The sequence below is a fragment of the Crocodylus porosus genome, unplaced genomic scaffold, assembly GCF_001723895.1.
Source record: "Crocodylus porosus isolate Cpor-Errol unplaced genomic scaffold, CroPor_comp1, whole genome shotgun sequence".
In the NCBI taxonomy this organism is placed as follows: domain Eukaryota; kingdom Metazoa; phylum Chordata; order Crocodylia; family Crocodylidae; genus Crocodylus; species Crocodylus porosus.
Genome location: NW_017728931.1, coordinates 57,861,745 through 57,874,775, shown reverse-complemented (window position 1 = coordinate 57,874,775; position 13,031 = coordinate 57,861,745). Strand labels below are relative to the sequence as shown.

General features: G+C 42.0%; 1 protein-coding gene across 8 annotated transcripts in view; it reads left to right on the top strand.

The window, feature by feature from the left end:
* The window catches only part of ANKS1B (ankyrin repeat and sterile alpha motif domain containing 1B), an 837,577-nt gene that overhangs the window by 360,297 nt on the left and 464,249 nt on the right, over positions 1 to 13,031 (top strand). For all 8 annotated transcript variants that reach the window (XM_019545115.1, XM_019545114.1, XM_019545113.1 and 5 more), the window contains one exon: positions 7,454 to 7,634. In XM_019545115.1, coding sequence (XP_019400660.1) covers positions 7,454 to 7,634 — 181 coding nt within the window. The remainder of the gene's footprint in view (positions 1 to 7,453; positions 7,635 to 13,031) is intronic.

Genomic DNA, 13,031 nt, shown 5'->3' with positions numbered 1-13,031 from the left:
TTGTTTGCCTAGCCCCTGATGCTCTCCCCAATATATTTGTAAGCTGCCACCAAATCCCCCCAAAGTCTTCTCTTTTCTAGGCTGAACAGTCCCATATCTGTCAGCCTTTCCCCATATGACTTGCTCTTCAGGCCTCTAATCAGACAAGTGGCTGAGGATAGTCTTGGAGTAGATTTGGGATGTACAGTTAAAAAACCCAGGTAGCAAACTCTGTTTGCTGCTGGATTTAGAAATAGGCATCAGCTGTGGCAAGGAATCATAAACTGCACTTTCAATTTAGACATACAAAGACACTGATCCTAAGCTAATACATCCACACCAATTACATGCGTGTCCATAATCAGGGGCAGATCCACAGGGAGTATACTGGTGCACTTGCATCCTCCTTTGATTCCTTCTTTGTCCAAAGTTTCAGACCGAATGCCTAGCAGTGGCAGCAGCATTTCTAATCAGACAGCAGTGAGGGAGTCAACTGACTTCATGGCTCATTGTAATCTGTCTAATCTCTCTTCTAAACTCTTCATCCCATGGGTGTTAACAGCCCTCTCTTCTTTTTAATGGTTTGGAAGTTCCAGCAATCAAGCTATTCTTTCTTCAGCAATTTTTCTCTTAGCTGCTCTTCTTAATGAAGCCCCTATTTCATAGTCCTGCAGATTTTTTAACTCATTCCTATGTAGTTATATTTGTTTTCCCCCCAATCTTAAACTGAAAAATACAGCCCTAGGCCTCTAGCCTACTAGTAAAACATCTGTTTACTTTTAATTGGAGAAAAATGTGTTATTTTATATGTGATGATGCAGCTTACCAGGTTCACCCGCCCTTTTCACAATTCTATATCCACCCATGTCCATAATATAACTACAGTGTTAGAGCATCTCGGTTATTTATTGGGGTTAAGTCACATGAGAAAAGATTTTGTTCTCTTAAAATCATGTCTCACGGCACCAATACTGAGTTCAAAACCTTGGAGAGGAACATTACGTAGGGGCATATGTGTCATCAGAGATATCATTAAAAGAAACTTTGGCAGCTTTCGGTACCAGCAGATGAAGCCATCCTGTCAAATAGACATTCTTGGTACTCTGCTGTGGTTTGCACTGGATACATTTATTTTCCTAGCAACAATTAGCATATAATAATGATCAATTAGCATATTGTAATAGCCTGGCATTTTCTAGGATCCTGCAAAGGAATGCAAGGATCCTCTAGTGAGCTGTCAAAGCTCAGGTGCTACAGCCCTGCATAACTGTGGATGGTAATTATTGCTGCTTGCTGGCAGGTGGTTGCTGTTAGCTCCCACCTGTGGGTAAACAAGGATTACCTTCTCTCTAAAGCAAAGGGAATTAGAAGCCAGGGCAAAGGAAGTTCCCAGAGGTGGTCTAGGATTAGAGAAAGAGTTTAAACTAGTGTTTATGCTGTTGATAGCTCCAAACCTATGGGAGATGGCAAGTTTGGATTTTTATGGTATGTATAGACTATGCTGGTATGTGTCAGAATTTTGCTTGCTCATTTGTTAATATGGTAGCTGGGTTTCTTTTTTGCAAAGGTATTCAGGCATAGGAAGATTGGAGCATGGGTTTTGAAGACTAATAGTGTGTAGTCTCAGCAAGTATTTTTCTGTTGCAGGTTTGGAGAGGTTTGTAAGAGTCCTGGTAACTTTCAGATTGGGTTAATTTGAATATGTAGTATTTGGAATAGTTGTTACAAATGAAATGGCCATTTAAGGCACAGAACGAATTCCTTAGAAAAAAGAAACATTATTGTCTTTGTATTCCTGCGTCTTTCACAGAGTTTAAACTTTCCATCATATCTGAGAGATGAAAAAAGGCACCCTGCTGAGCTTTCTGTAATCTCCTTTCCCCAGCTGCCTTTTTGGGTAGCTGAGACAAATCACCATGGATTTGGTGTAGGGAAATTAGAATAGAGACCTTTTAATAAGATCAGTAAGACAACATTTCTTCTTACTAAATTGTAAGGGCCTGTCTGGGTAAAATACTCGAGCTTGGCCTATTTGCTTTGAAATTAATGGCAACTGAGCTTCAGTATCCTCCTGGCATCTCTGATGGACCCAAGTGGTTGATTTGCTATATTACTATTGTAGCCTTCATTAAACCTTCAGGATTTTTTTTTCTTTCCATAGTAAATCTTACCAGCATCCACAGCAGTACTGTGGTACTTCAACTGTGGTGAACCTTTACTTGGGATTGTGTCATATGTTCAACTTAACACTTAATTAGTGCAGTTAAAAGGGAAACAAAAGCACACTCACACAGTTTTGCAAAATATTGCAAAATTGACCCCTTTCAGGGGAGGGTCATCTCCTGCTACATACTAACTGCACAATATGCTAGTGATTTGCAGTTGTTGTATGTGAATATACATTAAGACTATTACTTGTAAAGGTTTGAATGTCAGCTTTTCCAAAATGTTGTCTCTTTACTGAATTCCTATTTATAGCAATGAGGATTTCTTTTATATCTTTATCCTGTGCTTTCTTATGACTGCTTAATGGTGGAAATGTTTTTGGAAGTTATGGAGGTAAATGTTTACAAACTTTATTTCCCCAAAATGTAATTGCAGAATAATTTTTTGTCAAATCTTTGCACATAAAGTTTCCCCTGAAATTTTAGAAAAGCCAGCATAGGCTTTGATATAATTCTATACTAATGTGTGAATCTGTTGTTCAGTAAAAAGTGAATGGAAAGTGTGATGAACCTAGGACTAGTTTCTGATGAGCAAATAATGTAGTCAGGAGTACAAGGGGAAGGTCCAAGGGCATTTGGGAGGGTCACTGCAGACTTGGCTGGATATTGCCAGCAGTGATTCCCATACTGTGGGTCACGATCCCAAATGTGGTTGCACCATCAGCGGATGGGGGATCATGAGGGGTGGGGAGCTGTAGTTTGGGAATGAGGTCATGCTGAAGAAATAGGGCCAAAGATGAGGAAAAGTTTAGGAAGCACTATGCTAGAGGGTAGCCATGTTGATAGCTGCTCAGGATGAGCAAACTGGGGATTCCAGAGCTGCTTGTATGACACTAGGAATATCATGCTCTGAGGTCCAGAAAGCCATCTCTGCTTGGCCAAAATCAATAATATTTATTTAATAGGTCATGGGACTAACTACAGTGTTTTAATTTAAAAAATAATTAGATCATTGGTGAGCAGTATGTGTGTATTGTGGCTTTTCTGTTGCTTGTAACAAAAGTATTTAATTAATTCTGATTTACACAAGTAACATCAGACAGATTGAAGAAATGTTTCAAACCAGTGTTACTTATTCAGAGCTGTTTACTGTAGTCAGAGGCATAACTAACAAATTTTACACGCTTGGCAAAACTCCTCTGTGCTCCAGGAGAGGGGGTACTGAGCACTAGAGTGCAGACTGGGGGAAGGGCGGTCAGTCTTACCTGCCCTAAGGACTTGGACCAAGGGCAGGCAGTTATTTCAGCTCGAAGGCCACTTAACAAGTTTTGAGCTAGAGACAGAAATTATACAAACCAGTTTAAAGGTTTAAACCAGTTTCTGATCACTTAACAGAACATAAGTTCAGTACACATAAACCAGCTTGAAAATAGCTTAAACCGGTTTGAGATAAACCTGGTTGAATGTGGTAGTATCAGACTTAACTGATTTGGGTCAAACAAGTTTGATCCAATATCTGTCTGTGAAAGAGTAAACAGCGATGTGGCAAAGAGAGCCAGAGAACGCAGCTTCCAGAGCTATTGCCATATTAGGATAGAAGCTCCAGGAAAAGAAAAGAAAAAGGAGAGAAGATCTCCAGGAGATAAGACGCTTACCTCAGGATTTTTCTCATTGCTGGAGAGAGAGGGGCAGATCCCTAAAGAGGCACCGGAGCCGTGCTGAAAAGTAAACGGACAAACAAACAAAAAGAGAAGAGTGAATTGACTCACTCCCACAAGCTTAGTGAAAACAACTGGGTGCTGACCAAGGATTCAAGGCTTCAGGCACCCACCAGACAGAAGGTACACACTCAGGATAGCAAAAGTAAAGAGAGAGAAATAACAAGGCTCGAAGAGAAAAGCCTGCTCTAAAAAAAGGAAATAAAGGGACTTTGTTTATTAACAATAAGTTTAGCCCAACCGCACTGATAAAGGTTAAATAAGAACTGTATGTAGAGACAATTATAAAGTCGATATAATTGTTTAAAAAAACAACACTTCTGTTTAAAGATAATGAGAGTTTGTATAGGTGTTATAAAGAATAAAGATAAAGATTAGTGTTAATCTGCATCTGATTGTGAGTATATAACGATCGGTGAGTGTGTGGGAATAATCAAGTGATGTTTTCCTCTATAATACCAGGATTCCTAATGGAGACACCCAAAGCAAAATAAAACAACATATATTTAACAACCCTCCTGACAAGTAACATCATAAAGCAAAACATATTATAATAACATCCAAGACGTGACAGGCGCGAAAGTCAGGGTACTTACAGCTCTTTGGGAGATCATAAAAGGATACAGACCCCTTCCTGGTTCAAGTTAAACCAGAGTGGGTTCCCCCCCCCGCTGCATCCCAGATGCTTTGTCACGCTGGGCTGGGCTGTACTCTGCTCTAGAGAATTGGGCTGACTCTGTCACTCTGCTCCCTAGCCAGAGCTCTGGCAGAGACTGCAGGCACAGCAGTATGTGCCTTGTTTCTCCCTGCTCCCCCACCACTCCCATCTTCCACAGTACGGACCCCAGCCGCACAGATCCTAGGCATGTGGCACACTAGCTAATGCTAAGAGTTATCTGTGTGTGTCTCCAGTTTTACTGGGACAAGCATTGTCTGCCTAGGGCTTTTTAGAGCTAATCAGCAGGTCAGCTGGTAATATCCCTCCCAAAAAGCTGTTTTAAGAAGAGCTTGAGCTAATGAGAGAGGCTTGTTTTGTTGATTGGCTGATAAACACTGTTTAATCAGCCCCCTGCTGGCTCCTTCACCTGTCAGGTTTACAGACAGTATGAGGAAGCAAGGAGGGGAAGATTGAAAAGCTCAGTAACATCAACAGATGCATGCACTGCACATGCCCCCTTTGCCTCCGAGTGGTAGCCTGGGGCCGGGGTCTGGCAACACTCCCACCCCCTTAGGCCAGGGGTAGGCAAAATGCAGGTTAGAGACTGGCCTGGTGGGCCACATATCTGGCCCCTGGGTCCCCTAAAAAATTTAGAAGATTAATATTAATCTGCCCCTGGCTGCCCGTCACGTGGCCCTCAATGGCTTGTCAAAACTCAGTAAGTGGCTCTCCGCCTGAAATAATTGCCTGCCCCTGCCTTAAGCAGTGAGTGGAGAAAAGCCTTGGATGGCGCAGGCAGGATGGGGGCTTACATCCCTCCCTAATCAGAGCTTCCTGCCCATATCCTGCATCAGAGGTGAGCTGGGCAGGCTGTATGTCTCACCCCTGTGTGCAGTGCTGGCTGGAACTGTGTGCCACTGGGCCTCCGTGCCTGCATGGGGCATGAGTACCCTGACAGCTGCTGCTGCTGCTGCCGGTAGTGGAGGCTGCATGCCACGTGGAAGATGCACATCGCCCTCCCTCATGCCCACACTTGCCCAGCTGAGCTCTAGGTTCCCATTGCACCCCTGGGTGCAGTGCCACCAGCTCTAGCCCCCCATGCTCTCTGCCCCCACCCAGCTGCATCTCTGCCCCACCCCTGCCCGCACCACTTCCCTACCTGCTGCCCAGAGTGAGCAGGATGCCAGGGAAGCCAAGCAAGTCCCCTGGGGCACCTGCAGCAGAGACAACAGGAACCCTGCCTAGAAGCTGCTGCTGGCTGGGCTGGGTCCTTCCACCTGTGAGGGTGGCAGCAAGGTGTAATAGGGTATGCTGGGAGGTGAGTGTATATGTGGGCACCTCACTTCCACCCCTGTGGGTGGAAAGGCTGGGCAGGGTACAATTCCTTGGTGGGTGCCTGCAGGCCAGATGAAAGAGCCTGGCAGTCTAGATCCAGCCTCATGGACCATATTTTCCCTACCCTGACTTAGACCCTGGCTGCTGTTGTGTCCCTACATCCAGCCCCTATGCCTGGGTGGCATGGGTGCTGCAGCAAACTGTCAAGGGTGAAGGGAGCTCACCCCCTGCCCAGTTACACTATTGGCTGTGGTCTGTCCCCCTTCATGAAGTGCTCAAATGTAATTACTCAACCCTAGGAGTCATCCTTTCAAAGCAGAACCTTTTTTTTTGGTGAATAAAGAAGCCAACTGCTGTCCACATCCAGCACTTAAGTCCCAGATGAATGCCTGTCTTTGCCTACCTTCCCAGCTTTCTACTGATGTGTTTTGGGGGTTTATTTGTTTTTTATTGTTTTGTGTGTATTTGTTCAACATCACATTGTACATCTGTATTTGTAATGCAAACATTGCCACACTAATAACCTGAAAATGAAATGGACCATGAACAAAACTGAAAATGACTCCACTGGGCTAGATTATACTTTTAACAATTAGCCTAAATAAGGAGCAGTAAGTAGGTATGTGGTGGCAGGAAGAGCTTACTGGCCCTAAGGGCAATCCTTTACTAGTCCTGATTATTAGCAGATTCTGTTCTTCAAACGATCTTTGTGGTATAAAAGTCTAATGTGTAGAGATCAGATTGCAAGCTCTGTCTACTCCACATTATAGTTAACTTCAATAAATCAAAGCAATGAGGGCCAGCCTTTTTGTTTGTTTGTAGGCCCACTCCCATCCCCTTCCTCTTGCTTGCTTGACTGCTCTGCTTTCTGCTTCCTGACCTACCTGTAGCTGTTGCCTGTCCTCTCTCTGGTCTGCTGCATGCCACACACAAAGGCTGCCCATGCCACAGGTTGACCACCTCTGAGCTAGAGTATGGTAAAATAAATAAATAAAATGAAAGAATGTTTGCTCCAGTATATGGTTTTTGAACTGCCATTGTCCCCTTAACCATAAAATAAACTTGGATAGTTGAATGTCTTTAATATCTGCTATTCTCATATTAATAACTTTTAGGAGTTGTCTTACCTTACTGCCTGGACTCCATTTACTGTTATTGGCTTGTAACTTTCACTTTATATAATCTGGGAAAGTGGATCTAAATGTTTTGCAAGATGCATGTTGAGTGGAGCAAAAGTGCATTCAGCTATACGGATGTTGAAAGGTGTATCCCCTGCTTTTTACAATTGGACTTCATAAATTTTAAAACTGTTCCCTTGCCAATAAAAGGAGAGAGAGAGCAGCAAGTTTGCACTTGAAAAATATTCAGATTCTGGAGGGAAAGTTGGACCATAATCTGCCACAGCATGTCATATGGTCTAAGTTTTTATATAAACGTAATGTCTTGGTTTAAGTAGATCACTCGGACAAGAAAGGAACCTCCAATATACATGGGGAAATGTCTAGTAGAGCGGTAGGAAACATATCTGAAGTCTGAATTTATACTTTGAACCTTTTTTTTTCCCCCTCTACCCCCTCCTCACCCCATCCTCCCCTCAGCCTAAACAGCGCACATCAATAGTATCTTCTCTGGAATTTCATCGACTGAATCACAGCCATGATTATTTTGAAATCAGCTCGTCCATTGGTCATGCAAGCTTTACTTCCAGTCCTCCAGTCAGTCCAGCTAACTATTCAACTGGATCAGTTGAAGACAGTGTTGAAGATGGTGAACTCTCAGGTACAAAATTCCCCCTTTAATTTGCTTGCCAAAGCAGTTTTCCTGAAATCCTAAATCTTTGGGCTTTAGCTGGAACCAAACTAGTTTTGTTATGAACTGAAAAAAAGAAATGCACTCGGGTATTAAATAAACTGAGCAAGACTTCATTTTTTTTCACTGGGAAGGTTTTCAGAAGAAAACAATATTTTTAATACCTTGTATACTTTTAACAATGCAAATACTGATGACTTCATTATAAAGTATTTTGATCTAGCGAAAAAGCTTGATTGTGAAATATAGAACTGTGCCTGGTATTTGTCATGCAACTCCACTGTTGGTGATCTCACAGAACAGACTAATTTAATTAAAATACATTAGCTTTTCCTGAACAATGTTGTTTTAAACAAGAGCCTGAAACATTAGTGTTTTATGACTGGAAAATATATTGGTTCAGGAACACCTGCATTGTGCAACTACCATATTTCAAAATGTAGTTTAGGCTAAGTGAAAATAAATTAAACTAGAAATGATGAATTTTGCCTCAGCAAGGATGGGGAAGAAAACATTTCTAATTAGACCTGAATGTTAGACTTAGAATGAAGTATTTTTATTGTTAGTAATGCTGTATATGCCACATATCTAAGTATGGGTTGAGATCTGGTTTATATACAACTGCATTTATTTAAAAGGGATTATGGTTTTGAACGTAAATTTTGCTGTCATTGCCCCTTCTTTCTTTAATAAAAAAAAGAAATGCCAAGTATAGAACACTTCTCAACTGTCATTTAGCTAAGACACTTCGTACATTTCCATAAGTAGTGACAGAATCTGTATCATCAAAAAAAAATGTCCTTCTGCCTCCATCAGATAAGGGATTGCATTACATGAAAGGCATTAATCTCCCTTGTCACATAATGCAGTACTCTGTATCTGGCCCCACAAATCTCTATAATTTATACTTCAACATTAAATATTTGCTTATATAGTAAGGTTGTGTTCTTGAAGCTTTGCGTTATATAATGATGACCTGTTGAGCAAAGCAGTGTTGCAAATGAAGTGGGAGAAGGCAGGAGCAGGGAAAGATTTTTTAGGATTTTGCTTCATCCTAATTATTTCAGATAAATTTAATGGTAGCTGACCATGAGTTCTAACAATTTGAAAGATGTGTAACAGGCCACTATTAGCAAACAGTTCCCAAAAAAAGTTGGATACCTCTCTTAATTTTTTTTTTCTATGGGACTTTGAATCAAGTAACTTCTTTGTAAGCTAAGAAAGGACTTGAGGGAGGAGAGAACTCTACGAAAGCCTATGTTTACCTGTAAATTTTTTGCTTTAAATAATAGTAAATTATTCACCCAAAGAAGTTGAAATCTCATTGGGTAACCAAACCTCAGTTTACGGAAGTACTGCTTTAATCTAGAGTGTACTTGCATCTATTTAAATATATTTAACCAAGCAATCTGACCTGTGATTTTTATTTATTTATTTTCTAACAATAATAGTGTATATATTTTTCTTTTAATGAACTTTGTGCACAAGTTCTAATATCAGAAGCATTGAAGTTATCCTGGAAAATGTTTCTCTTTTGTAATAATCAGAAAGAGGGCAAGACTCAAATATGAACCTAGTGGGGAAAATCTTTCTACTAAATATTCTATGCAACCTAGTAATGTGAAGATGGTTATTTATAATATGTTACTTTAGTTAAATAAATACATTCTTATAGTAAGCTTATAACCTTCTAAGAATAGCTTTGATATATAAACAAAAAATCTTTGTTTTTAACACTTCTTTCATTATGTAACACTATTACAACTGCCCAACCTTAAAAAATAATAATAAAAATCATTCTGATATTAATTGTGAAGCATACCTAGTATACAACTAACCCTTTATAAAAATATGAGCACTGTTAAGGGGGAAAATGACTAGGCAAATATTTCTGTGATTTTAAAAGACTCCTTTTCCTAAACCAATATCATAACTATAATGGATGGAGGCAGCCACGTGATTGGGGGGGGCACCTTCTCTGGGGATCCGAGATGAGAGGGGCACTGGAATCGCACCCCATCCCTGCAGAGTCTGCACCCTGGAAGCATTCTTATGCTGGGAACTCCAAGATGGTCCCTGGCTACTTCTACTTTCAACAGCTGGGCGTGGACTGCAGGGTTCCCCATGTGGGTAACTGCTGCACCCCCCTCTCAGATCCTGTTCCTCATCCCTCCACTTGGAACCCATGGCCCGCTCCTGCTATCCCACAGGGTTTTCCCCAGGTGGCAACTCTGTTTGTTATGCCACTGGCTAGAGGACCATCATGTTACATGGTACAATTAATGCCACTTGGCTTATTCTGCATACACAGGCTAGGTACATTCAAAAAGCCCGAGGCAGATTCAAACTAACACAGGTTTCTCTAAGTGCACTAGATTAGTTTTGGAGTGAACAAAACACAAGTTTGGCCTTTCATGGTGGAAGGGAGCACAAAGGCTGCCTGCACTGGAGGAGGCCAGCACACTGGGAGTGCTTCTGCATGCTTCCCAGCGTGCCAGAGACTGCTGGGGAGAGCCACATGCAGCTGAGTGGTTTGTCCATCCTGACTGGCTGTCAGGCTTATGCCCCCAATCCTCTTCCAGGAGAGCCCCAGAGTGGGTCACCGTGGCAAGTCAGGCCACTCAGCTGGGTGAGGGTGAGGGATATGCCATGGTGACCTGCTCTGGGGCTCTCCTGGAAGGGGATTGAGGATGTGTACCCAGCAGCCAATCAAGTGGTCCAGCACCTTTGCAGAAGGCGGGATCGAGACCCTGCAATTCCAGCTAGCAACAGACCCCTGGCATGATTGCAGGGATTGTGCTGGGTGCCTGCTGCTGCTGCCTCCAATTCACTGGAGCTCTGTGGGGTCTGACCCTTCTGTAGAGTGTCCCCTCCCCCCTGGGACACTGTGTAAAGATGCTCTCTTCTTCTCCCTCCACCCACTCCCCTGTGGCTGACAACTTGCTGCAGGCAGGAGCCAGGACTGGGGACAGAAGCTTTGCTGGCTGGCTCTGTATCAGCTCGCGGTGGGGCTAGCTGCATGCTCGGCTGGAGCGGTGGAGCCTGATGGAGTTCCAGTGGGCCTCCCCACAAGGGGGGCTAACAGGGACCACAAAGGAGCCTGGGATGCTGGCAGACAGTGACCAAACGTGAGTTGATAGGGCTTCTGGTACAGAAGGTCATTAGACCAGTCTAGCCTAAACTAAGTCAGTCTGATATATCATCCACCTGGTCTATTTTAGATCAGATTCTGCCATTTTTAAACTAGTCTGTGCCTTGAATTTCTGTTCCATTACAAGTACAGACCAGTTTCCAATCACGTATACCAGTTTATGTGGAATGTCTATACCTAGCCTATTTTTCTACATGCCCATATCTAAACTATTGCGCAGGGTATTATGGATGTTGTTTTTGCATATAAGCTAGTTTTAAGAAATGCTCATGACTCATAGCAATAACAAGAAAATCAAATCTTGTTGTCTTTCACTGAAAATTGATAACAAAATTAATAAAAGCCTACTTGTATTATAATCCTTGGTCTTGGGGAATTAAGTTGGCTATTTGATAGCCAGCTGAAATGCCAATGATACCTTTTCTAAATACAAAATAAATGAGGTTAGAAAAGTCTGTATGGATGCATATAGGGGGTACAGTTGTAGTTATTCTGTTGTTCATTTGTGGTGTGTTTGGTGGGGGGGGGTTTCTATCCCTTTTTAATTGAATTGGTGTTTGATTATTATTATTATTATTTTTTTTTTAGCATGACACAAACTTGAACTGTCAGACAAATACAAGATGTTATTGGTAGGCTGCTATATTTTCTCAGTGACATCTTTCTGTTGCTTGCAGATTTTCAAAAAGCCAGGCCAAAACCAGCCTTTCATTATAAAAAGCAGGCATTAATCAGACTTAAAGAACTGGCAGTGGAATAGCCTTAACTGTCTCCACTGGCAGAATCTGCCCGGCAAATTAGGTTATGCTGAACCCTACGATGCTTTGGTTAGGTTGTTATGGTACTTGAACTACTTAGTTTAGTGAGCATACCCAATGCTAGCTTTAAACTTCAGTAACTGATATGACTGGTTATTGGACATGCTGACACCACAAGGCCAGAAGCACTACATGTTGCTACTGAGAGGTATTAGTAGGATGGGTAGCATGTACTAGTTTGGAAAACTGGAAATATTCAGGTGCAGCATGTCAACCCTGAAGCTCATGAGTGTCTTCAAAATTGACCTTTATTCTAAGATGAATACTTACGATTTTTCCATATCTAACACCTGGCTTCCAGTTTTTTCAAGATCTGTTCCACAGCTGTGTCAAGTAGAAACTAACTTTTCATTAAATGATAACTGGGATTGTCAATGCTTTCTTGTAACTGATATCTAAAGATTCAAGGGAAAAATTCCAACTAGCATGACACCCTTGTCAGCAACACTGGAATACTCTGACTCGGCTTATTCTTTAAACACGCTGACCTACAGAAGCTTTCTCCAGAGAGGAAACCCAGTAATGGGCACTAAAACAAACACATCCAGCTCATCTGTGCAAGTGAGGTTTTCATCCTGATTTTATACCTCCCTGCATCAAGATGGTCAATAATAAAACCTATTTAGCACTCCAAATGCATAGAACACCTTGCATATAAATGACTACTTTTTTTTGCCACTCAAGGTAACTTTCTCTACAAATTCAGTCTGTCAAAACTGTCAATCATTCAGAATAACTAGCCAAAAAGTAACAAAGTAAATTACATTAGGATTGTTGGTTGTAGCCATGTTGGTCTACGAACATAGGCAGACAAGGTTCTTTGGGCAAATATGGTAGCTTTTATTAGAGCCACTAAATAGCTGGAAAAATTGTCTTTTGGGCATGAACACTCTTCAAGCATGTAGAGAGTCCGCTGGCGAATTGCGTGCTTTCCTGGGTAGAACAGAAGCCAAAATGCAAATTGCAGGTCTGTGAAAATGCAAATACGTGGCAGTGAGGATCAGAGGGGTGGAAGACAATAGGTGTGAGACGGGTTGGGCAGGGAGGGGGAAAATGTTGAACTAGTGATAGAAGAATATTGCTGGTAAAAAGCAGACAGATTACCTGGGGTTATCAGATGGCAGGCAGGTTGTAATGTGCCATGAATCCAATGTCTATTCTTCGTCCATGACTTTTTTTTTTTGTATCCAGTTATGAAGTGAAGTTCATAGGATCATTTATGAAAGGCGTTTTGTAAACTCCCTTTGAGGAGGTAGCCACACCTCAACAGGCTGGATACCTTCAAGTCAGCTGGCCCTGATGGGTTACACCCAAGGGTACTCAGGGAGCTGGCGAGCATCATAGCTCAGCCCCTGGCACGGTTCTTTGAGAGTTCTTAGCACTCTGGTGAAGTGCCCG